Raw genomic sequence first — 25,200 nt, forward strand, 5'->3', positions numbered from 1 at the left:
CTGTCCTGACAGCTGTGCTGCCTTTAGCCTTTTGTGGAGAGGCCCTGGGGCTTGCTCAGGGGCTCCAGGGACGCTGGCCCCAGTCCAGCCATAGTAAGGGAATACAGAAGCAGCCACAAGATGGAACTGAAAGCAAATTAATTTATAAAAAAAAAAAAAAAAGAAAGAAAGAAAAGAAAATTTACAGAAGACTTTCAACAGAAGGAAGGTGCCAAGACGCAGAGGAAGAGGAACAACAGGGCCTTGAGGACAAAGGGCCTCGCGGGAGGGAACAGGAACCGGTATAGAGTCTGGATCATGTTTGCCTGCACGCTGGCGGGGAGGCACTGGAAACCCAGGGAGCAGGGCCAGCAGTGAGCACAGGCGCCCTTCCCCGCAGCTCCCAAACCTGGGTCCTCATCTGTGGAAGCCCTAGCTAGCAGCAGCGGTTCAGTCGGTCTCGATGGGAGATGAAGAGGCTGAGGGGTGCTTAAGTGCTCTTTGAAGGTGTCAGCTTTTACAAGCTCCCAGCTTCTGACAGCCCCCTTCTCCGTGCCTTCCAGGAGTCACCGACCCAACCCAGGGCAGGGAGGAAGATGGCCCTTGCCTCTGTTACCTACCGCACGAATCCCCCAAAATCCATTTGCCCCACCAAATACACGTACGCTGACATAAACTAAACAGGCGACTTTTAAAAACACAAAACTGACATCCAGAGGGCAAGGGGTCGTTGGCTGAGCTGGGAAGCCTGAAAGCAACAATGGGAAGCAGCAGCGGGCACGAGTGCGCAGGGGCAGTGGGTAAGGGAGCTGGGCGGCGACTCAGCCACCAGCCAGGGGCTGGGGGAGACGGGCTCTGCACCCTATTCTACCAGAGCGCTCCCCAGAACCTCAGTTCCCCTTTCTTGAAATTGTCATCCTCTAAAAAATGTAAGACTTGGTTACTGAAGGGAGTTCAAATGTGGCTTTTTAAAATCTCTCTACTTTTTAAAGGGCTTAATTTTTTTTAATCCATTAAAAAAATGCAGTAGTTTTGAGGGGATGCGCCCTTAGAAGTGGTTAATTAGAACCCTGGATGAGCACCTTCCGGCCCTTCTGCTGAAGGCAGCCTTCCCATCCTATCCTCTCAGAGACACAAGAAACAGCTTTGAAACAGTCCTTAGATACTCTGATATAAAAACGCATGCCCCTGCAGGGCACGGCGCGGGCTGTGGAAGGGCAGGAGGAGCTTTCCTTACGTAGTGATGAACTCTCCAGGCTGGGGAAGGGTCCCAGTGGTTGGGGGAGGGCTGTTCCTGGAACCGTGATCTCCTTGGGGGTGAGGGGGAGTTGTCTGGCTGGCTGCTCACTGTGGAGGTGGCACAGGGGTGACTGTGCCTGGGCTCGGGGCTGTGGGGTCTGGAGGCAGAGGGGTGCCTGGGTCTGTGGAGAAAAGGAAGGGGAATCAGCTCACGTGAGCAGAGAGAGGCTCCAGAGCCAGGCCACCACACATAAGCACAGGACCGGCCGTGGCATGCAGTGGTGGTGGATGATGAGGTACCTAGGATGTACAACTCCCCTCTCCCAACACCTCCTTCCACCTCATACTGGAAACACATGGATCCCAATCAGCCACCTATCCCCAAGGGAACTCTGAATGGAGCATTTGAATGTGATGGGAATGAGCAGAGGGATGCCAATCATCATGCAAACAAATAGCTGACTTCCAAGTTTACAAGGGAGATGCTCTGTGCCACAGGACTCCTCCGAGACCCACCAGGGAAAGGCCCCCACATCATCCCAGAGGCGGCAGCTGCCAGGCTGGGGAATGGTGGAGGACAGCCAGACAGGCCCTGCCTCCGGCATCCTAACTTTACCACAGTGTTCAAAAAACTTTGACTGCAGAAACTCTAGTAGCTGACCCCTTCCCCACCTGCCCTCCCCCCTTCCCTGTGGACCCCTCTCCCTCACCCTTCTCCCCTCCTGGCCCCTTCTCACCTGGCAGTGGGCTGGCACTGGGCAGGAGGTTGCCCTGAACAGCTGCCACAATGGCAGGGCTCTGGGCTGCGGCGGATCCGAGCCCCGGCCCGAGAGGCAAGGAGGATGGCATGGTGGTGGTCGCCGGCAGGTTAGGATGTAGAGGGTTCGCCATGGACACAGGCAGGTTAGGTGGGGGGAGAGTGCCCGGGGCGAACGGGAGATGGTGGTGATGCCCATGCAGGTTAGGAGGAGGGGGAAGGTTAATACTGATGGGGTCGGCTAGACTACCAAATGGGATGATGGATGGAGCAGGAGGAGGAGGAGGCGGCATGCCAAAAGGCAAACCCAAAGGAGCATTACCCGCCACGCCTGGGTGCCCGCTGCCTGGCACTGCCCCTGGCATCATTGAGGGAGGAGTTTGTTGGTTGGGGAACGGTGAGGGGCCTGGGAACAAAGAGGAGTGGTGAAGATTAGAGGCGTAAAATCTCACAGCAAGGATAATCTAGCTGCTCCCTGATGCCACCTTCCCTTCTCCTGACACTGGAATAAGTGGTTGCACTCCTTGGAACAAAACTCCAAAGATCGGGGTTTGGAGTTGGGGGGGGTCCCCTGCTGGCTTAGGGACATAACAGAGGTGCGCCCCTCTGTAGAAACACAGGCCAGTCTGTATCTCCAGGCCCCCCGCATAGTCCCCTTGGAGGGGAACTGGGACATTCACCTGGATCCCTTGAGCCAGCTAGAGTTCTGGAACCCATCACTTACCATGGGGTCCAGGGGGGGGTACCCCTGGTGGGACTGCCCCAGGCTGGGGGGCTCCAGCTGGTTGCTGCTGCTGTGGCCCTGCCGTTGACCCTGCCTGCCCAATCTGTTCAGAAGGGCCCAAGCTTCCAGGAGGGACCCCACTGCCAGCAGGAGCAGGGGCCACAGAGGCTGGAGCCACGGCCAAGCCATGGACTGCGGGTGGCCCAGCAGCCCCTGTAGGGGGGATAGGCTGGGAACCTGGGGGCAGGGTTGGCGGTGGCTGCTGCTGCTGTTGGTGCATCTGTTGGAAGTGCTGCTGCCGGGCCCTCATCTCCGCGTACTTTAGCTGCTCCATGTGGAAGGCTTGTCTGTCGGCCAGGAGCTGCTGCCTCTGATACTCCAGCTGCCAGTGCCAATTGAGGACTGTTACTCGATTTTCAGAAGATCCCTAGGCAAATGCCTCGCCCCCTGCTTTGCCGTCTTCTCAAAGACCTTGCCTCTCATTCTGGTGGTTCCCAACATCTACATTTTGTGCTTGTGCATCCTCTGTCCTCTCCACCCCACCTCTTGCAAATTCCCATGACCTTCATTGTCTCCTGGCTTCTCTTTGCAATGGAGTTAATCTGATGGTAGACTTGGCTCATTTCAGCTCCAAAGCTTTGAATTTGCCATTACTTTGATTTGGAAATCGCTTCCAGTTCCTCTTGTCAATTCGTTTTCTTCCTTCAACACTGGCTAGCGACTCACTGTCCTTAGGGAGTATCCCAGGTCAAGTCACTAGCCCCTGCGCTTGGGCTTTGTGGTGCCATTTCTCAGGACTCACACACATGATCTGAAATCTACTGGATTTCTACTACCTCTCAGCCCCTCCCCCAACTGCCTTGCTCAAAACTGAGGCTGCTCCTGGGCAGCCCTTTTGACCATGAGCCACAGGTGGTGGTGTGATTTGAATTTGTCAGATACTTTAGGCATCATTAACTGCTTTGATTGTCTTCATAATGGATATACGATGTTTCTAATTAGACTGTAAGTTCTCTGAGGGCAGAGTCCCTATTTCTTTTCAGGTGCTCTCAAAGACAAAATGGTTCAATACTTTGTTTCCATTCCCTTTCCAATTTAACATCCTGGAGCTGAAGCCCCTACACTCTCATTGCCCCTTCAACCCATTCAATCATTCAACAAATATTTACTGAGAGTTAACTATGGATCAAACACTTTTCAGGGACCTGGAGATGCAGCAAAGAACAAAACAAAACAAAACAAAACGACCGGAATGCCTGGCCCATGGAGCTGAGTCTAGGACCTCAGTGTCCAGGCTTCACGGGTGGGGCTCTGTTCCTTAACTGCACAGGGCTGGCGCCCAGGCCCTCAAGCTTTCTGCACTGCCATTTCTCTCTCACACCCCTCCAGTCCTGGACAGAGGGGCAGCTGAGTCTCCAGGAGGGTTCCAGGCTCCTGCTGAGCCCCTAGGGGAGGCCACTCACTGCTTCTCGCTCCCGGTCCATGATCGTCTCTAGCTCCTCGAAGTGCCGGAGTTTGATCTCCAACTTTTTCATCTGAGTTTCCACCAGCAGAGCCACCAAAGACTTGATCTTCCTTTCTTCGACGGCAGCTAAGTGCTGGGAGGGGGGGCGGGGGGAGGGACGGCTTGTGAGCAGCAGGACCCCGCCGCACACATCCCAGGGGAGAAAGGCAGGGCAGACATGGGCAGGTGTGAGAGCAAACTCCCTGCGGTCACAACCCACAGAAGTGTTGGCTTGGTATTTTTTTTAAAAAAGAGCAGCAAAAGATAAGACGAAGTCACATGGTTACAGAGCTGGAAACAGGCCCCCAAATTAAAAAAGCTTAGAGATGAGATGACTGACTCTCTTTTAGGATAAAAATAACAAGAAAGCAGGCTAGCAAGGGGTGAGCAAGGAAGGGCTTGTAAGCGAAGGAGATTAGAGGGCATCTTCCTCGGGTCTTCAGGGCCTGCCTCACCTTGGCTTTCACAGCGGCGGCAGCCAGGGCAGCGGCAGCGGCGGTGGAGAGGTTGCCCTCCCCAATGTCCCGCTCCACCTTCGTCTTCCTTTCTCCCTCCGACTCCACCACCTCCTTCAGCACTTCCTCCTGCCCTTCCTTTGGCTCCTTCTCCTTCTCGGGATCAGCTGGGCCGGGGCGAGGGCTGAGTTAGTCTGACAGCTCCACTTGTCTCTGCTGGGCTCTTCCCCAACCCTGGCACTGTCCGGGATGTTCACCCCCTGGGTCACCATCCCTCTTCCCCCACCCCGTCCGGGATGCTCACCCATTGAGTCAGCATCACTCTTCTCCGGTTCCCTCTCGCTGTCGCCTTCTTTCCCTTTCTCCTCATCCTTCTTGGGGGCCTCGCTAGTTTTCTCCTTGGCCTCCTCCTCTCCAGCCCCTCCTCCTTCCCGGGGCTCCTGAGGCACCAGGGAAAGGACAGGGAGCATCAGGTGGGGGAGACTGGGAGCTGCATTCACTCTGGCATGTTCGGAGCCCACCTGGCTCTGGGGACAGCCCTTGTTCACCCACCACCGCCACTCCTGCCCCTCCCGGCCTGAGCTCAGTCCCTCTATACCTTAGGCTCCTTCTTCTCATCTGTGGCCTGGCCCTCCGCCCGGGCTTCGTCAGTCCCGCTCTCCTCTGGGCCCGTGGGGAGAGGAAAGGGAAGAGGAAATGCCTGATAGTCTCTCTCCCCACAGCCCCTCCACCAGCCAAAACCTAGTGACAGGACCAGCCAGAAGCCATGTCCCGCTGTGCTCTGATACCAACATGGGGCAGGGATGGCCCAGGGAGGCCAGAGGGCTGTGGCTTTTGGAGGAAAGGGAGAGATCTGGAAACGTCCCAAGCCTTACCGATCCGCTCAGGCTCCTCAGAGGTGGTTCCTGCGATGCCACTGCTTTCCAGGCCAAAGGCTGGGTCGGCCTTGCCTGTCACTTTGGCTGCTTCCTCCACTTTCCGAACGTGGGCTTCCACCAAGGCTGTGGGCACCTCTTCCTTCATTTTGGAGAACTCCTCTGAAAGACCCAGGGGATGCAGCTGGGAGCAGTGCAGGCGGGCAGCTCTGGCTATCCTGGTAGACACCATCTCAGAGCCCCTCTCAACTAAGACCAGCGCAGCACCTAGACAGGCCCCTGAGCGGCCAGCGGGGCAGCTGGACTTGAGAGCGTTTCCCAGTCTGAGTAACCAGCCCTTCACACGCAAACTAAGAAGGCCGGCACCCCCACCCCGGTTACCTAGGGCAGACTTTGCAGCAGCAGACGCGACGCGGGGATCGACGACAGAGGCCAGGAAGGCAACAGTGCTCATGACAGGGTTGCCCGACTGACTGAAGGGGATGGGCTGGTAGGCCAGGGGGCCCAGGGAGGCCTCCGAGTCCTCCAGGTAGGGGTCTTCAATGGGAAGACGAAGGAAATGCAAGATGCACTCATCCTGTGTCCGGCTTCCCACGTGCTCAGATACTTTGTTCCAGTCATCTTTGTACATTTCCAGTGCCTGGTGGGGTGGTGGAGACATAACTCTTCTTATTTAGCCACCTTCCTTGGAGGTCAACTCCCGCTATGCTACCAGGGGCAGCTGGCTTCAAAGCTCTCTGTGTTCTGCTTTGTGTTTACTCTGCTGGATCCAAGGGGGATCTCCAAGTAGCACTAAGAAAGGATCTGAAGTTAAAGAAACGTCCCAGATCCCTGGCCTGGAGCTGTTCCCTGGGGCAGGTGTGACAGACATCAGGAAGGGGAGAGACCGGGAAGAGATGGTGCTCTGCTCACGCCAGACTCCATGAGCTCTCCCAGCTCCCAAGTGCAGCTGGCACCCTGGTCCCTACTGTTTTTGTAGCAGAACTCTCTTCCTTGCCCCAATTACCTCGAGGAGTAGCAGGGTCTCCTGTTCTGTCCACTCTCGAGTGGCACTGGCTGCGGCTTTGCTCTGCAGAGGATGCAGGCGGGTCAGGAGGCAGGAGCCTGGGAGCTCTTGGGAGAGGTTCTCCAGCCCCGCAGCCAGCCTGCACCGCCTACCTTGGAGGGGACGCTCTTCTTCGTGTACATGTCTGTGCGCAGCCCGAAGTTCTGCATGTCTGTTGGTTTCTCTTTGCCTTTGTCAGGAAAGTTGAGCATTTGTTGGGAAGCAGAGGTCTGCTATTTGTGGAGGGGAAAGAAAGAGGTGAGTACGAGTGACCACTGGGGGTCAGGGGCAGACAGAGAGAGAAAACAGACAGAAGGAGCTTCCTTCCCAGTCCAGGGACGTCCCTGGCGGGACTTCCTCCCCTACTGCTGTAGCTCCTCTGCTCTCATGCCTCTTTTTCCCGGGCAGGGGACCCCCAATAAAGGGGCAAATAAGAAGCTCAGCGGGGTCTGCACCCCACCTACCAGCTCTGGCTTGCCCTTAGCCGTCTCTGGCACCAGGTCATCCAGCTCTTTGCCCTTTCGCCCAGCCTTGGTATCAGCATCAACCTGGCGGCCCTGGGGGACAGAGCTTGGCGTCATGGAAGCTGGGCAGGAAATGACCAGGCCAAGACCAAATGCTGGGTGGCCCGCAAGCTCTGGGGCACTCATGCCACTGTTCCAGTTCCCTTTCTGATTAATTAGACACATGGTTGGCATGGTGTCCATTTGTATGCACATGTACTTTTAAGGTTCTCTTAGGAGCTGGACAATTAGATTCTATTCCTAGATTTGGTACTCTGTGACCTTGGGCAAGCCACATAACCTTTCTTCTCTTAATTTTTATAATAGATGAAATGGAAGTGGAAAAAATGGAGGTGATAATAATTATGAGACAAAAATGAAAAAATGTGGGAAACATGAGGAAGTGTGACAATTTCATGCAAGTCAATTTTACACCATTTTCCTCTGTCTGCTTCAACCCTACACTGGCCTATCTGCTCCCTGAGGACAAGGAGGATCTCACTCCCTCAGGAAGTCCTCGCAGCCTTGAGTACAGAGGCTGAGAGAGGGTGCTAACACACGGGGCTCACGCCTGTGGCCCTTCGCCTCCCATGGAAAAGGAAGAAGCCTCAAAATACTCCTGAACCATTACCCTAAAAACCAGAAAAAGAAAGTCTGAAGAAGCCCAATCTTACCCAAGCCCACCCTGTCCCCACAGCCCCTCGCCCTACCTGCGGGGTCTTGGGCTGCAGAGGCACCAGCCCCGACGGTGTGTCGGCCAAGACATGGAAGTGAGAGGTGGGCGGAGGCCCCATGGGGGTTGGTCGGCTCTCGGCATCCACCTGGTAGTTAATAAGACCCCACTGCTCGAGGAAGGCATGGACCCTGTGAGGAGGGAGGCAGAGTCAGGGTCACATGGAACAGCTGGAAAGGTGCATGAGGAGGACTGTGGTAGAGACAGCGGTGTAAAGCTCCCTCTCCTCCTCCCCTGGTCTCTTCTGTTTATTCCACTCTCTGGAAAATCCCACTGCTTACCCACCACCCAGACCCCAGTGACACCAAGCCCGCATCTGTAGTCTAACCCTCTCTCAGCCAGATGCTGCTAAGCACCCCTCCCCAGACAGCTGGTGAAACAGAACCGCTGTCACGGTCATGGTCACGGACGTGCTCCTGTCCACACTGCCACCACCCACACCTGGGCTTCACCTTTCTCTAGAGGTCTGTCCCTGTCCTCTCCCTTACACTGCTGGCTGCATTGCCCTCTGCCAGGATGCACCCACACACCCCTGCCCTCCACTCAGTGGCAAGACCCACCTCATGATGGCACAGACGTCCCCGGCCAGGTTCCGGCGGCAGGCAGTGGAGGTGAGGTACTCTTGGGGGTTAAGTCGGTAAGTGTCAATCATGAAGTTTCGGTAGGCCAGGTAGCTTAGGAGAGAAAGGGATGAACAAGAGGAAGAAGACATGTTGAAGGCTGAAGGGTAGGAAACTGGTAAAAGAGCTAACGATTCCTCCTACACCACAAAGATGGGACAGAGTAGACGGTCTGACTCGCTATACACGGAGTGCCTGCTGCGTGCTGGCTGCAAGGGACTCTAACAGCCTCACACTCTCCCTGACGGGGTTCCAGGCAAATGAATGTCTTCTTGGCTACCCTCAGAGATGTTACACCCAACTTTGAAACAAGGAATCAAAAGGTAAGAAAAGATGCCCTTGTCTTAAAACCCTGACACTAAAGGGGAGCCTTATTTGTGCGTGTGCAGATGTGTGACACGGTGGACAGTTTTTTTTTTTTTTGACAGGCAGAGTGGATAGTGAGAGAGACAGAGAGAAAGGTCTTCCTTTGCCGCTGGTTCACCCTTCAATGGCCGCCGTGGCTGGCGCACCGCGCTGAGCCAAAGGCAGTAGCCAGGTACTTATCCTGGTCTCCCAATGGGCCATCCTCCACTGCACTCCCTGGCCACAGCAGAGAGCTGGCCTGGAAGTGGGGCAACCGGGACAGAATCCGGCGCCCCGACTGGGACTAGAACCCGGTGTGCCGGCACTGCAGGTAGAGGATTAGCCTAGTGAGCCGCGGCGTCGGCCCAGAACGTATGTTCTTAAGTGGGAAGATATAACTTCAAATCCCAGTTCTACTGCGATGGCCTTGACCAGTGATTTTTAACTTCCTGAACTCAGCTTCCTCCCCTGTACAGTGGAATGTCTGCCGAGGGCCGTGGAAGCCTGGAAAGCACTAGCACAGTCTGGAACAGTGCAGGAGCTGAAGACGTGGAAGCTGTTAGGGGTGCAATGTCAAGTTTGAAAACATGAGGCAGATTGAAGGAGACCGACTTACTAGTGGTGTGACCTTATTCAAGACACAACGCCTTTATAGCCAGCTGTCTCACTTGTAACCTGGAGATGATAACACGACCTATCTCCAACGTTAATGTGAGATAAAATCAGTGTGTGCAGAACACTCAGGATGGTGCCTGGCAGACAGTGCTCTCAACAGATGAAGGCAATTGCCATCATTTACTAGAATATACCAAGAATTTGTTCCGGCCCAACCCGACTGGTGTATCATTTGGGCACTACTTCCTTTTCCTTTCTTTTCACGCACACTGCTTTGCTGGGAGGAGAACCAGGCTATGGGCCAAGAAACAGGTGGGAAGAGAGGACCCCAGAAAAGGGAAGCTGAGGAACAGGTAAGAAGAAAACCTGTTCAGTTCTCAGTTTCACCCACCTTCTCATGCATTTACCCTGGAGTAACCCTAACCACAGAAGGTCACCGAGTCTTAACCAAAGCCAGGCAAGTCTGGCCTGAGGCAAAACCTTGAAGGAGATGAAGACTTCTGCACCTGATACTAACTAGTTCTCTCTATCCCTCCATTCACAGACTTAGGTCCTCTCTGAGTTCCTTCTCTTGTCCTTTTCATCAAAATCTACTCTCAGACCAGCTTGGTGACAGTCACTCATATTTTAAAGCTCCTACTTGTGCTACAGACGTCTGCACTGTAGACAGTCTCAGTGATCATGGCAGAGAGGCTGTGTCCTTGGGCCAGAATTTTGGGTACCAGAGCAGGCACTTGTTCTGCATAGAAAGGCATGCTGGATGTCCCCCTGGGAACATTCTAAAGAACACGTGTCCAAGTGCTGGGCTGCACAGATCACGTCTTTATAAACCTAGCACGCAAGGAGCTCAACAAATGCTTGCTGAACTGAATGCTGCTGGGTCAGGAAGGGCAAGCAGGGACAGAGGGGAGAAGGGGATCATGGGCTGAGATTTCCTTACATCTCTGGGGTCTTGGACTTGTTCTTGCCGTTGAAGAACTCGGGGAGAGCCCTCCTCTCAATGGCATGCACACTGCAAGAGAAGTCAGAGTGGACATGGGCTTAGAGGAGAGGCGGGAGCTCCAGAGGGGAGAAAAGCCTAGAAGGTGGGATGGGGAGATGGCTTGAAACTGCAGGAAAGAATTAGAGATGTAGGGAGAACACCCTACAAGGCCTCTAAGACTCAAAATAGACCAGGAGCTCCTTGAGAATGGAAAAGCAGCCTGGTCTACCTGGCTGAGGCAAAACTCTCATTCGGAGGAGGCAGGGGAAGCAGCAGCTCACTGATCCTGGAGTCAGGGAAGCCATCCAGGGAGAAGCCAGAACAATACCTGTTGTAGTCAAACCAGGCAGCATAGCTGGGAATGATGATGTGGTGTGTCTGCTCAGTCACGTTGTCCTCATGCAGGTCTGGATTCTTGGTCTGCTCCCCCTTGTTCCCCGTGCTGTTCTCGTCCTCATCCTAGGAGTATGGAGGCTGCTGGACACTCAGCATTCCTCTGTCCCCTCAGCAACCCTCTGCTTCCCCCCACACCCCAGGGAAGTGGACACAGATGATGGGTGGACAGGAGTGAGCAGGCATGGGCTGAGGGACTCGAAAAGGCTTGGGGCTTTGAGCAATAGCTAGGATTAGCCTGGAGTGGGAAAAGCTGGGACAGAAGGAATTTTATCATCACAGATCAGAATCACATAGAGAGGGAGGCCCTCTCTAAACTGGCTCCACCTTGCCCGTGGTCTCCATGCTCTCATCCTCCTGTTCATCTGAAAGAGAAGGCAGTGTGATAAGGCTAAAGCCTCCCGAGGGGTAGGGGAGTCCTGCTGCAAAGCCTGTCAGGCCAGGGGGGAGGCGGGGCTGAGCCCTCCCCCAGCCTCGGGCTCTGACAGCCTTGCCCGAGGTCGACCCTTACCCAGGTCGGTCATGGTGCCTCCTTTGACGGGAGCTGACTCCGAGTCCTTCTTAGTGTTCACTGCCAGAAGAGAGAGTCATCTCATCAGGCAGATTCGGCCTCAGCTGAGCCCTCATCTCTCCACTATTAATAGTTCTACATATCCTACTTTCTCAACAAATTTTCTCCATTTGACTGCAAAACATAGCAACTCCCTCCAGCCCCAATCATTCCAGGGCTTGAAACACTCACTACCTTCTTCCCTTCTCCAACCAAAAATACCTGTGACTACTCTCTACACTTATATTCACAAATAATTCTTTTTTTTTTCTTGACAGGCAGAGTGGACAGTGAGAGAGAGAGACAGAGAGAAAGGTCTTCCTTTTGCCGTTGGTTCACTCTCCAATGGCCGCCGTGGCCGGTGCGCTGCAGCCGGCACACCGCGCTGATCCGATGGCAGGAGCCAGGTACTTATCCTGGTCTCCCATGGGGTGCAGGGCCCAAGGACTTGGGCCATCCTCCACTGCACTCCCTGGCCACAGCAGAGAGCTGGCCTGGAAGAGGTGCAACCGGGACAGAATCCGGCGCCCCGACTGGGACTAGAACCTGGTGTGCCGGCGCCGCAAGGCGGAGGATTAGCCTAGTGAGCTGCGGCGCCGTCCCCACAAATCATTCTTGTCTGTGACAGGCCCCTACCTCCAACTATGCGTCTGTAAGCTCGCAAAGGACTCGGTTTAATTTTCAGCAAATCACCCTCTAGGGCAAACGTAGAGGGCGTCTGGCCTATGGGCCATAGAAGTCCCGCAAAATCATTTGGTCTGGCACTACCAAGGCAACTGCAGAGAGGACTCAAAATTCAATAAACCTATAGCTGGCTAATCTCTAATAATTTGGTATGGCCTGCAAATGATTTTAGAAATATCCACATGGCCCGGCCCTTGGCCAAATAAAACTTCCCCCATCTCTGCTGTAGAGGAACAGTTATGTTCTTAAACATTTTTGAAAGCATAGGACAGGGCTGGCGCTGCGGCTCCTCCGCCTTGCAGCGCTGGCATACCGGGTTCTAGTCCCGGTCGGGGTGCTGGATTCTGTCCCAGTTGCCCCTCTTCCAGGCCAGCTCTCTGCTGTGGCCAGGGAGTGCAGTGGAGGATGGCCCAAGTGCCTGGGCCCTGCACCCCATGGGAGACCAGGAGAAGCACCTGGCTCCTGCCATCGGATCAGCGCGGTGTGCCGGCCGCAGCGCGCCGGCTGCGGCGGCCACTGGAGAGTGAACCAACGGCAAAGGAAGACCTTTCTCTCTCTGTCTCTCTCTCTCACTGTCCACTCTGTCAAAAAAAAAAAAAAAAAAAAAAGAAAGCATAGGACAGGGCTGGCGCTGTGGCACAACAGGTAAGGCCGCTGCCTACAGTGCTGGCATCCCACTTGGGCGGTTCGAGTCCTGGCTGCTCCACCTCCAATCCATCTCTCTGCTATGGCCTGGAAAAGCAGTGGAGGATGGCCCAAGTCCTTAGGCCCCTGCACCCGTGTAGGAGACCTGGAGGAGGCTTCTGGCTCTTGGCTTTGGATCAGTGCAGCTCCGGCCGTTGCGACCAATTGGGGAGTGAACCAGCAGATGAAAGACCTCTCTCTGCCTTTCCTTCTCTGTGTAACTCTGACTTTTAAATAAATAAATAAATCTTAAAAAAAAAAAAAAGCTCAGGAGAAAACAGTGAAGACCTGACTGATAAGCAGGTAGAAGCCAGAACTCCTCTCAGTGGCTGCTCCAACCCCATCCTGAAATATACTCCTGGAATACCTCAAGCTAGTCTATGGAATACAGATCATAAGCCAGTTTTGCAAAACGATGGCCTCCAAAGGAAAGTTATCATATCAGATGCAAAAATCATCCACTGGAACACAGGAGAGGCCAGAACTTCCCATTGTATTTGTTTTTATTATCCTTTACATTTTTTATTTTTTAGATGTTTTATATTTTTTATTTGAAAAGCAGAGAAACAGAGATCTCCCAATCGCTGGTTCACTCCCCAAATTCCCACAACAGCCAAGACAGGGCCAGGCCAAAGTCAAGAGCCCAGAGCCCAGTCCAGATCTCCCAACTACTCGATCCATCATCTGTTACTGCCCAGGGTATACATTAGCAGGAGGATAGAATTAAAAGGAAATTCTGGACTTGGAACCTGAACTCAGCACTCCAATACGGGATGAATCAACATTTTACCCACCATACCAAACACCCACTCCACATGTATTTTGTAATGACCCTAAGGTAGTGACTGGCTTCATAGTACCCATAAAGAGTATGTGCTCGAATCTATCTTACCAACAGGAGTGTTTAAGGAAAAAGAGTTTGGAGGAGCAGGCATCTGGTACAGTGGTTAAAGATACCACTTGGGAGGGCAGGTGCCGCGGCTCACTTAGCTAATCCTCTGCCTGCGGTGCCAGCACCCTGGGTTCTAGTCCCAGTTGGGGCACCGAATTCTGTCCTGGTTGCTCCTCTTCCAGTCCAGCTCTCTGCTGTGGCCCGGAAGGGCAGTGGAGGATGGCCCAAGTGCTTGGGCCCTGCACCCGCATGGAAGACCAGGAGGAAGCACCTGGCTCCTGGCTTCGGATCGGTGCAGCGCGCCAGCCGTAGCACCCATTTGGGGGGTGAATCAACGGCAAAGGAAGACCTTTCTCTCTGTCTCTCTGTCTCTCTCTGTCTCCTTTTTCTCCGTCTCTCTCTGTCTCTCTCATTGTCTAACTCTGCCCGTCCAAAAAAAAAAAAAAAAAAAAAAAAAAAAAGATACCACTCAGGATACTGATATCCCAGATTGGAGTGCCTGGGTTCAAGTCCCAGCCCACTTCTGATTCCAGCTCCATGCTGGTGTGTACCCTGGAAGGAAGCAGGTGATGGATGGCTCAGAGCTTGGGTGGGAGAGCACGTGGAGAGATCCCATGTGGGAGATTCTGGATTGAGTTCTGAGTTCCTTGCTTCATAACCTCGCCCAGCTGTGGCTGATGTGGGCATATGGAGGAGTGAGTCAGCATATGGAGACTCTTTCTCTATCCCTCTCTGCTTTTTAAACAAAATGAAAATAAATAAATAAAAATTTATGTTAAAAATGTGTAAAGGGGTCATAAAAAAATTTGGAGATTTGGAGATAAGTACTGTCAGGTATAAAGCAGCACAACTCAGATATGGGTATGAAGTTACAGGATTTCCCCTGGTAATGAAAATCCTATCAATAACCAGCTGTTTAAGGGAATTAGCCTGGCCCGGCCCATACCTGTTTTGGGCAGTGTCACCTCTTCTACATTGGGGACTGGTGAGGGCTCATCCATGTCCTTTGTCAGGTCTTCTTGCTCCTCCTCTCTGTGGCCACGCTTTGACTTGGTGTAAGGTGTTGAAGGGCTGGGAAAGAGAGAGTAAAAGAAAATCCAGTCATCCTCGGATGTTGAGGTTCAAGGAAGGGAAGCAAGAATCCCAAGGGTAGCGCTGCAGGGTAACAGGAAGTGGCAGAGGCTTTTCATTTGGTGATGAAGCTCTCTGAGTGAGGTGATGGCTGGGACTGGAACTGTTGGGAGCTCAGGACACCTGCGGTATATGGCACGTCCAGGTCACGGCTGGAAGATTACGGGAAGGACTTGGTCCTTCTTTCCTTCACCCTGGTGTGCAGAGAATGGTGAACACAGGGGAAGGTTAGGGCTAATGTACCCTTTCTTAGCGTTTTTCTTCTTAGCTTCTGGGGTTGGTGAAGGAGAAGGGGAACGCTTCCTCTTCTTATAGTTCCCTCCCTTCTTGTCTCGACGATCTGAATCCGGGCTGTTCACCTGCAGGTTGAAGTGCGATAGGCGTCAGCCTACAGTCCCCAGCAAAGATTTGTTCTGAGATTGTGCTTAATGGGGCTCCAGGAAGAAAGAACACAATTTCACCTCGTCTGTCAGTGTCTTAGCTGAAATCTTCTTTCGGCGGGAGACAGGGTTTTTGTCATCATTTACTTCATAGTCTTCCTCATTCATCCACTCATTGAAGGTGTCTGTGTCCAGGATCCACTTTGCATGAACCTAAAGCACAAAAGCAGACGGTGCTGGAGGGAAGCCTGGAAGCAACAGCTGGGTCTGGGGACCTCTGTTAAAACACATGTGTGTTGGTGGGCAGGTTCTGGTGCAGCAGGTGGCACATGCTGTATTGGAGTGCCGTGGGTTTGATTCCCATCTCTACTGCCAATTCCAGGTTCTTGCCAGTGTGCACCTTGGGAGATGTGGGGAGCAAACCGGACTAGACTGAGTTACTGGAATTAAGACTTATTCTATGCATCTGCTCTCCCACAATATGGCGCTGGGAGAGAAGTAAACAGCTTCCGCACAGCTGCCTCCAGTTCAACCAATAAACTGTAGGACTTGCTCCTGATTGGAAGAGAGCAGCGTACTCGGCGTGTGGGCAGCCGAGTTGGGATTGGCGGAGGAGGACTATAAAGGAGGAGAGAGACGGCATGCACCAGGAACATCTAAGGGGAACATCTAGCTGAAGGAACACCCGTGCAGCCCCCCAGAGAGCCGGCCGGCGGTGTGCCGCTCCCCTGCGGAAGTGGGGAATGTGGCCAGGGGGAACTGCCCTTCCACGGAGGTGGAAGGGATAGTAGCCAACCCGGGAAGAACCAGCAGCAAACCCGGGGAGGGCCGAGCAGACGAAAGAACAGCGCAGGGTCCTGTGTCGTTCCTCCACGAAGAGGGGGAGCGACATAATGGTGCCGTGACTCGGATATGAAGCCTAGGCAGGGCTTAGTGTCGTTCCTCCACGAAGAGGGGGAGCGACAGGGAGATAGGAGGTAATGGCTCAAGTAGGTGTTCCTGCCACCTGTGTGGAGACATGGATTGAGTTCCTGGCTCCTGACTTCAGCCTAACCTAGTGCTTTCTGTTGCGGGTATTTGTGGACTGAACCAGCAGACAGATCTCTCTCTGTCTCTGTCTTTCAAATAAAAATGAAAATAAATAAACAATAATTCAAACAAAGTCCAAGGGCACAGAAGCCTCACTGCCTCACCTCCAGAAAGTGGTCTGGTCCCAGCCTCCCTCATGGGGTGGGGGCACGGGAAAATCTTACCTTTCTAGGTTTCTCGGGAGTTGGTGCGTCTTCCACAGATGCTTCAATTTCACTTGCCGGGATCCAGGTGTCGTAACTGCCATGAGAAATTGAGCATGAAGTACAATCAACAGGATAGAGTGCAGATCTTTTGGAAACACTTACATAAAGTACCGGGTTGTTGGTTTATCTTTTTGGCATGGTTTATTTTTCCAGGTGCTATCCAGAAAACATTACAATGCATTTAAAAAGCAGAGAACAGGGGCCAGCACTGTGGTGCAGCAGGTGAATACACTGCCTGTGACACCAGCACCCCATATCAGAGTGCAAATTCAAGTCCTGGCTGCTCTCTGCTAATAGACCTGGGAAAGCAGTGGGAGGCTGTCCAAGCACTTGGCCCTTGCAGCCCATGTTGGGGACCCATGTGGAACTCCTGGCTTCTGGCTTCAGCACGGCCCAGTCCTAGCTGTTGCGATTATGTTGGGAGTGACCCAGTGGATGGAAGATCTGTCTCTCCTCCTCTCTCTGACACTCTACATTTAAAATAAACAAAACAAATCTTATAAACACCAGTGCTGCCCCTAGCTCACTGAGGTCTAGCAGGAGAAGAAGAGGGTAGGGAAGGAGGTCTCTATAAACATTGGTTCCCAGAAAGCAGACCGCCCACAAATCAACCAGCAGTAAAGCACCCACAGCAGCAACCAGCTACAAAACCCACCGATGAGGGAGTGACCTCTACTGGAGGGGTGAAGAAACCTCATTGATACAAGCCTGGCATTGTGGCGCTCAGTCCTCAGAAGTCCACTGAACTTTTGATTCGAAAACTCTCCTTCTAAGCGTCTGGTGGGAGAAACTGCTCAGGATTTCAAAACAGATCTGTGCTCCCAGAGTACCACTGTTGGTGCTTTCCACAAGACAAGAGAGGCCTAGCTGGCTGGCCTTTTTGAAGACACCAACCTGTGTGCTATCTGTGCCAAATGTGTAACAATTATGCCAAAAGACATCTAGCTAGCATGCCACACATGTGGAGAATGTGATTAAGAAACCACTATGTGGGTAAAGCTGCCACCTGCAGTGCCAGCATGCCATATGGGCACTGGTTCAAGGCCCAGCTGTTCTACTTCTGATATAGCTTCCTGCTAATGGCCTGGGGAAAGCAGTGGAGGATGGCCCGAGAGCTTGGGCCCCTGCACCTTCATGGGAGACCCAGATGAAGCCAGGCCCAACCCTGGCTGTTTTGGCCATCTGGAGAGGGAACCACTGGATAGAAGAGCTCTTTCTCTGTTTACAGTCTAACTCAAATAAATTAAAAAAAATTTTTTAAACTTAAAAAAAAAAAAAAGAATCCATTATGATCTTTGGTGGGAAACATTTCATTTCAAAAAAATTTTTTTCTCTTCTTCCCGTTACTGGTAGTTCTGAATATCAGACATCTTTTCCCTCCACATGTCCAAAAGGTCCCTAAGGGCCAGTGCTGTGGTGCAAAGGGTTAAGGCGGCACCTGCAGAGCTGACATCACATACGGGAACTAGTTCAAGTCCAGGCTGCTCCACTTTCAGTGCAGCTCCCTGCTAATGTGCCTGTGAAAAACAGTGGAGGATGACTCAAATGCTTGAGCCCCTGCTGCTATATGGGAGACCTGGAAGAATCTCCTGGCTTCGGCCTGGCCACTGCTGGCCTTTGCAGCCATTTGGGCAAAGAACCAACAAATTGGTTGATCTCTCTCTTTAATTCTAACTTATAAATAAATAGAATAAATCCCATTTTTCTTAAAAAAAAGGTCCCTAAGTACATGATTCTGAGTGGAAAAATGGGGGGAAAATTCAAGTATTGGCAATTTTTTCCATTTTCATGTGTTTTTGAATTTTTAATATAAATGTGTGGACAGAAAGCATTCATGCAAGGGGCTGGCGCTGTGGTGTAGCAGGTAAAGCCGCGCCACCTGCAATGCTGGCATCCCATAAGGACACTGGTTCAAGTCCTGCTGTTCCACTTCCAATCCAGCTCTTTGCTATGGCCTAGGAAAGCAGTAGAAGATGGCCTAAGTCCTTGGGCCCCTGCACCCATATGAGAAAACCAGAAGAAGCTCCTGGTTCCTGGCTCTGAGATCGGCCAAGCTCCGGCCATTGTGGCCATGGCCATTTGGGTAGTGAATCAGCAGGCAGAAGATCGCTCTCTGCCTCTGTCTCTCTGTAACTCTGCCTTTCAAATGAATAAGTAAATCTTAAAAAAAAAAAAAAAAAAATTCATGCAAGTCAAAATGTTTCAGTGAACAAGTATCAGCAATTCAGCTTGATATACAGCAATTATAAATACACATGTTAAATTTCTCTGGAAAATGCCAGCATTTGGACTTAAAAAAAATAATAATAATGATAAGTAGGGGCTGGCACCGCGGCTCAACAGGCTAAACCTCCGCCTGTGGCGCCAGCACCCGGGGTTCTAGTCCCGGTCGGGGCGCTGGATTCTGTTCCGGTTGCTCCTCTTCCAGTCCAGCTCTCTGCTATGGCCCAGGAAGGCAGTGGAGAATGGCCCAACTGCTTGGGCCCTGCACCCGCATGGGAGACCAGAAGCACCTGGCTCCTGGTTTCGGATCAGCGTGGTGCACTGGCCGCAGCAGCCATTGTGGGGTGAACCAACATAAAAGGAAGACCTTTCTCTCTGTCTCGCTCTCTCTCACTGTCCACCCTGCCTGTCAAAAAAAAAAAAAAAAAAGTAGGGGCCAGTGCGCCGCCGCCTGCAGCATCAGCATCCCATATGGGCGTTGGTTCAAGTCCCAGCTACTCCACTTCTGATTCAGTTCCCTGTTAATGTGCCTGGGAAAGCAGCAGAAGATGGCCCAAGTGCTTAAACCCCTGAACCCATGTTGGAGACCCAGAAGAAGCTCTTGGCTCCTGGCTTCAGCCTGGTCCAGCCCCAGCCATTGTGGCCATTTGGGGAGTGAGCCAGCAGACAGAAGACCCCTCTCTATCTCTTCCCCTCTCTCTGTAACTCTTTCAAATAAAATAAATCTTAAAAAAAAAAAAAAGTAAATTCCTTACTGATGCAGAACAAATGTTTCAAATACAAAGAAATGACAAATGTTTAAGATGACGGACATGCTGATTATCCTGATTTAATCACTGTATATGGTTATGGACATGTCAAAATAGACTATACCAATGAATATGTATTACTTACTATGTGTCAGTTGAAAATAAACTAAAAAAAAATGAAGAATCATTCTAACATAACTATTCTTGATCCTTAGTATGTTTTGCCAGTGATTTTTCTGTGTAACTTTGGTTTTACATAATCATAATCATACTAGATGTTATTTTACATGCCACTTTTTACAGTTAATATTCACTTATAAGTTATCCACGTTATTTCATATTACTTTAAAGGCTGCATGACTCCCTAAAAAAAAAAGTGCTGACGCCTACTTCCAGGTAGACTGTTTCTAACATTTACTAACTGAAAATTCTCCTGGGATGAGCATTTCACACACGAAGCCCAATCCTTTTAACCTAAACCTAAGCCTCATCCAGTAAGTTCAAACCCTCCCCAGACAGAAGATTCACAGAACAGATGGGGGAACAAATTAACTGATCTGAAAACAACCCCCAAAGAGTCTGCTTGCTCTGCTGCATGTTCCAGGGCTACTGGGTCTGGCTCTTGAACTTGAACCTGCCCCAGGAACCCATCCTCACCTGTCAGGGTAGTAGCCCCAGTGCAGAAGAACCTGCTTATCCCTCTTCATGACTGGCCGTACCCATTCCTCTGGGGACAGAGACAGAGAAGGGAGGAGATAAGCTAAAGGGGCACACACAAAAATAACTGGACAAAAGCCCTGACTAAGCACTCCCCTGCTACAGCAGGGGACATGACAACAGGAACTGAAGGTGGGAGAGGAGAGAGGAGCCCTGGTGCTGCCTGGTGAGCTGAGCAGTCCTCCGCCTCCCAGTCCAAGGCATCCACTGCAGGGCCAGGAAAACCCAGGTCCCACCTTCTTCGAGGTTCCCTGGGACAGGATACACAACGTGGGAGGCATTGTTCTTATCCTCAGTGACTGTTCCCTGGATGGCACAAGGAGAAGGAGGTCAACAGGGGCCCCGCTGAATTATGGGTACAAACAAACCAAAACAATCACAGTCCGCTTACAATGATATTAAAGCTAGTTTGCATTCTCTAAGCACACACTCGCTGAGCAGCAAAGGGAAACGGCTGGGGCTGTGCTAGTAACGAACAAACGTCAAATAACAAACTGCTGCCACAGAACCCTCTAAGTGGGTAAACCACACGTGGGAAATGTAAAGGTGACTGTATGTTTTCATCAGTGACATCTGCTTGTTATCACAAAGTTCCAAAGAGCAAGGATTTCACTGGTCTGAAATTAGATAATCTCCAGCTCAGTGGAAGCAGATGCCAGTGGAGTCTCTGGGAACTCCAGACCCGTGAGGACTGGGAGATGGGCGGAGCAGGGTCCAGACCCGTGAGGACTGGGAGATGGGCGGATTAGGGTCCAGACCCGTGAGGACTGGGAGATTGGCGGATTAGGGTCCAGACCAGTGAGGACTGGGAGATGGGTGGATTAGGGTCCAGACCCATGAGGACTAGGAGATGGGCAGATTAGGGTCCAGACCAGTGAGGACTGGGAGATGGGCGGATTAGGGTCCAGACCCGTGAGGACTGGGAGATTGGCGGATTAGGGTCCAGACCCGTGAGGACTGGGAGATGGGTGGATTAGGGTCCAGACCCATGAGGACTAGGAGATGGGCAGATTAGGGTCCAGACCAGTGAGGACTGGGAGATGGGCGGATTAGGGTCCAGACCCGTGAGGACTGGGAGATGGGCGGAGCAGGCAGGAGAGAGGCTCAAGGCTTAACCTTCAGTCTTTTCCCAAACTGGGAGCAAGGGCCAGCTCAGGGGTAGGCACTGTGGTGCTTCACTGCTGCTGTGCGGTATGGAAAACACTGGGGCAAGAAACCTCTCCTGCCCCACCACTCACCTGGTGTCTCTTGATAATGTCCTTTAACTTCCCTAGCAGTTTGGGCTCAATATCTGGGCAGAGAAAAATGTTAGGTCGAGACAGGCAGTTATTCTGTGGGGAGAAGAAACAGATGGGATGAGATTTTGGGGCAGGGGTTATCGCTGAGGGAAGGGAGGCGGGCGGGGGAGGCCCCTGACTATTACCTGCACCAAGGACTTCTCAATGGTCATAAACATTTCCACATTGCGGTCCATGCGTGATGGGTTCTGGAAATCGTAACGCCTCCTTGTAAAGAGGCAATAATCTAGTGAGTGGGGTAGCTCAGGGCTGGGAACGAGGCGAGGGTGTGTGACTTCTTGACTTGGGAAATTAGGAGGCAACCTTGCTCATAGTGGATGCCAGACCACCTGAGTTCTGGGGTTCACTGATCTCAACTCCACAAATCCCTCCCTCTGTGCTTAGCCCAGAAGGACAAAGAGAAGCTTAAGAGGCCACGCTGAGAATCCCTTTTCCTCCACGGCACACGCACCGACACCCACGGGCATGCCCTCACTCATTCTTGGGGATTGTTTTGGCCCTGACACGCAGCCATTTTTCTGACCCAGCGAAAGACATTCACGGAATGTCCACCTGTGTCCTCCCACCCAAGGAGCCAAGGCGGGTGCCCTGTAAACTTAACGTAAGAAGCTGAGTATGAAGGGTCTCACCATCCCTGGTCACTCTTGAATTTGTAGGCAGCTGCAAGTATGTGGCACAGGGAGCCTCCTGCTTTGAAATCTAGGAAACATTTGATCTACAGAATGGAGACAGTGAGAAGCATGCGAGTTATATCATAAATTCTCTTATCACTTACTAATTCTTTCATAAAACCCCGGGTCAAACCGAGTTCCCTTGCAAAGCTAGAATTCTTCACCCCTTGTGTAACTGTAGTGGGTGCTCTGGGGTGGGGAAGGAGAACAGTACCCGCCAGCTTGTACCAAGCACTTAATACTGAGTTACCGCATTCACCCTGGCAGGAACCCCACAAGGTAGGCATGTTAATCCCATCTACACATGAAGGAACCAAGACTCACAAAGGCTGCCCAGGATCACAGGGCCCTCAAGTGGTAGAGCCAGGATCTAACACAGAAGAAACCTGTGCAAATCCAGATCTTAGGCCTTTTAACCCTGCCAGGAGAGACTGGGACGGAGCCCACAGTGCTCCGAGATAACTTGTTGCACAAAGTGTTACGAAAACAAAGGGCATGGGCATGGTAACCTGGGGACCAGGCCAGGTCAGTCACATCCTGAGCAGGGGACACAGGGGGCAGGAAAGAACCCAAATCTCAAGAATGACAAAATTCACAAATCCCTCCCACGCCAGGTGGGAGGACTCGAGGCTTCTGCACTCACCGGCAGTTTAGTGAGTGGCGCATTGCTGACATGTTTGCCAAAAACTTCTTCCTGAAATTGTAGCAACTGTACAACCAGGCTAGACAGCGACTTGTTGGTGGGTGGTTCAGCTTGGATATACTAGAGGAACGGAGAAAGCAAAGGGAAACAGACCCCGGATAAATTGTCTACCACCTCCAAATTTCTTCCCTAGGGGCTGGAAGAAGCCGGGGCAGAGAAAATAGTGCTTTTCTCCCCCACGTGTTTTCGTCCCTATAAAGAAAATGGTGGAAGGGTGGCCCTGGAAACCCCTAACCAGGAAGTTGAAATTCTGCCGCCACCAGCTGTGGCTGCCAGTGCAGGGTGTTGTGGGTGAGGGAAATTTCCAAGGACTCTTCCTTGAAATCTGAGTTGCCAGACCCTGTTATCTTGGCACCTGATCTCCAGCCAACAGCACTGAGGGCTGTAAAATCCTGAAGGTTTGTGGAGTTCAGGTTCTGGAAGCAATACCTTCCAAGCTGTAAGCAAGACAACAGCGCAGTTTTTGGGGAAACTGAGGGAGGCCACGATTCCCCGCTAATGTAGTCTAATAGGAAAAGGTGCAGAGAAGAGAAGATAGGCCGGCGGCCCAAGAGTGAACATGTGAGCTGTGCTTCTGCTAGGAACCGGGCGTCGATGTCTTCCGAGACAGGAGAGCCCACTCCTCCCCAGCTTGTGAAACATCATCTACCCTTTCCGAGGAAACCGGACCCGAGCCAGGCAGCCCTAGGCCTCCTGTGAACACTATCAGCATCCCAGCCTGCCATCCTAACTGAACTCAGAGCCAGGAGGCTAACTCTCTCTTTACCTTCTGACCCCTGTTTCCTCCACCCTAATCACAGGGCAGACAGCACTACTCAGTGGGAGGTAGAAGGAGCTCACAGAACGGGAAGGTGGATGACAAAGAGCAGGAAAGCTGAACCGGGTCACAGGCTGTCAATTCTCCCCCCAGGGCCCTAGGCCCCTAACTCATCTCCCTCCAAAAGGTCAGAGGTAAAGCCTGGGAACCAGAGCCCCACGCTGGGCTGCAGGCAAGCCACAGACTCAGCAGCTGTCAGGATTCTGACACCCAGGGAGACCCCACTCCGTGCAGGGCCACGCTCAGAACCACGGCTAGGGAGGCCCTCCTAAACCATCCATCCCACTTCTGACAGGCCACAGAGGTGTGCAGGAAGACCCCGGGTGCTGAACGCAAGCCAGGAAGAATCCTCAACTGGAGCTGAGTGAACAGGGACACGGGCAGCCCATCTCCAGGGAAGCACCAGGCCCAAGACAAAGACACCCAAGACAGGTGAGGCTTCTGGAACCTTTTTGTTGGCTACCTTAGGATTTCCGTTACAGGCTAGGGGGGTGAGGGGCTAGGGCTATAAAGCTGATCCAAGCCTCTGGACCCCAAGCCCCGGGCAGCGCCAGGCTGGGCTGTGGGGTGACTTCATTGTGAAGCCCAGGAGCTCCCGGACCCCGTCTCCCTGGGAGGTTTTGTTGCCCTTCGGATGGAGGGAGACAGGTGATCCCGGGGTGGGGACCTCTTTCGGGGCCCCGCGGCTGTTTACCCCGCTGCCTCGCTCATCTCTCTCCGGACACACACAAAGCACCGGAGAGGCCTCGGCCCCGCCGCTACCTGGCTCCGTGGGGAGCCGGGGCGGGCACGCGGGGCCGCGGGGAGGGAGCCCGCTCAGCACCCGGCCCACCCTAGGCCGGTCGTCTCCCCCCGGAAAAGCAGAGAAGGCGACGGCTCAGGGGGCGGGTGGGCTGCCGGCACCGGGGCAGCGGAGAAAAACAAGGGGCAGAGGGCGCAGCCGTGAGGGCGGGGGCTGGGATCCGCGGCCGGGGTGGGGGTGCGAGAGGCTGGGGGAGGGGCGCGGGCCCGCGGGGCGCTGTCCGGGAGGCCGCGGGGGAGGGGCCAGGGCGGCTGGAGGGTGGGCAGGACCCCGGGGGGCCGCGGGGCCGCGGGGCCTTTGTCCCGCCCCCGGACCCCGCGCGGCCCTGCCCGCGTACCTTCTTGTAGTTCTTGCCGAGCCACAGCCGCACGTTGTCGAACTGGGTCACGGTGTCCGCGGCCTCGTAGTACTTCACGTTGGGGCCGCCGTCCTTCTTCCGCACCGCCATCTTCTCGGGCTCGGGCCCCGCCGCCGCCGCCGCCACCGCCGCCCGCCCCGCTCAGCTCAGCTCCCGCCTCCTCCGCCTCCTCCTCCGCCCGCCTCCCGCCGCCTCCCGCCGCCGCGGCCGCCGCCTCCCGCCGCCTAGGCCGGCCCCGGCCCGCGCAGCGCCCCCTGCCGGCAGGCCTGGTGCGGCGGCCGCGGCGGCGGCGGAGGGCCCGGCGCTGGGCCGACTCGGGTGGCCTCCCTGACAGGGGCGGCGGCCGCCGCGGGAGCATCCGGGGAGCTGGCTGCTTCCCGGAGGGGGCGCCACTCTCCTAAAGCCGTTCTCTACCCGACGCGAAGCCCGTTCCCTCTTTCTGGCCTCTGGGCCCCGCAGTGGACCCCTTTCTCCTAC

The 25,200-nt window shown here is 53.4% G+C and overlaps 1 protein-coding gene across 16 annotated transcripts; it reads right to left on the reverse strand.

The window, feature by feature from the left end:
- Nucleotides 1-121: 121 nt before the first annotated feature.
- On the reverse strand, nt 122-24,918 carry SMARCC2 (SWI/SNF related BAF chromatin remodeling complex subunit C2). Of its 16 annotated transcripts, none has more exons than XM_051846325.2 (30): nt 24,703-24,918; nt 22,687-22,806; nt 22,002-22,087; nt 21,498-21,579; nt 21,313-21,405; nt 20,311-20,380; nt 20,015-20,084; nt 16,344-16,419; nt 15,172-15,303; nt 14,954-15,069; nt 14,526-14,650; nt 11,281-11,340; nt 11,097-11,134; nt 10,705-10,835; nt 10,335-10,406; nt 8,375-8,488; nt 7,792-7,945; nt 7,043-7,135; nt 6,692-6,808; nt 6,540-6,602; nt 5,915-6,173; nt 5,534-5,695; nt 5,257-5,321; nt 4,963-5,098; nt 4,659-4,825; nt 4,163-4,297; nt 2,700-3,081; nt 2,298-2,381; nt 1,956-2,021; nt 122-1,400 (listed from the first exon to the last, which is right to left on the reverse strand). In XM_051846325.2, exons 1-30 carry the CDS (start codon nt 24,811-24,813, stop codon nt 1,324-1,326), a joined length of 3,456 nt encoding a protein of 1,151 aa, XP_051702285.1. In that variant the 5' UTR covers nt 24,814-24,918; the 3' UTR covers nt 122-1,323. The 16 variants fall into 16 exon arrangements, with proteins under 16 accessions (XP_051702285.1, XP_051702284.1, XP_051702283.1 ...); XM_051846324.2 differs by having other exon boundaries at nt 6,692-6,811; XM_051846323.2 differs by having other exon boundaries at nt 5,257-5,326; nt 5,533-5,695; nt 6,692-6,811.
- Between the last annotated feature and the right edge of the window lie 282 nt (nt 24,919-25,200).

This window comes from Oryctolagus cuniculus, chromosome 11 (genome assembly GCF_964237555.1).
Source record: "Oryctolagus cuniculus chromosome 11, mOryCun1.1, whole genome shotgun sequence".
Classification (NCBI taxonomy): domain Eukaryota; kingdom Metazoa; phylum Chordata; class Mammalia; order Lagomorpha; family Leporidae; genus Oryctolagus; species Oryctolagus cuniculus.

Excerpts from the sequence above, each read along its gene's own strand:
- SMARCC2 (XM_051846317.2), bottom strand. The coding sequence starts at position 24,813 with ATGGCGGTGCGGAAGAAGGACGGCGGCCCCAACGTGAAGTACTACGAG. Across the intron at positions 20,381-21,312 it reads ACATTATCAAGAGACACCAG|GGAACAGTCACTGAGGATAA; the intron begins GTGAGTGGTGGG and ends TGTGCCATCCAG. Across the intron at positions 6,174-6,539 it reads AGACCCTGCTACTCCTCGAG|GCACTGGAAATGTACAAAGA; the intron begins GTAATTGGGGCA and ends CCACCCCACCAG.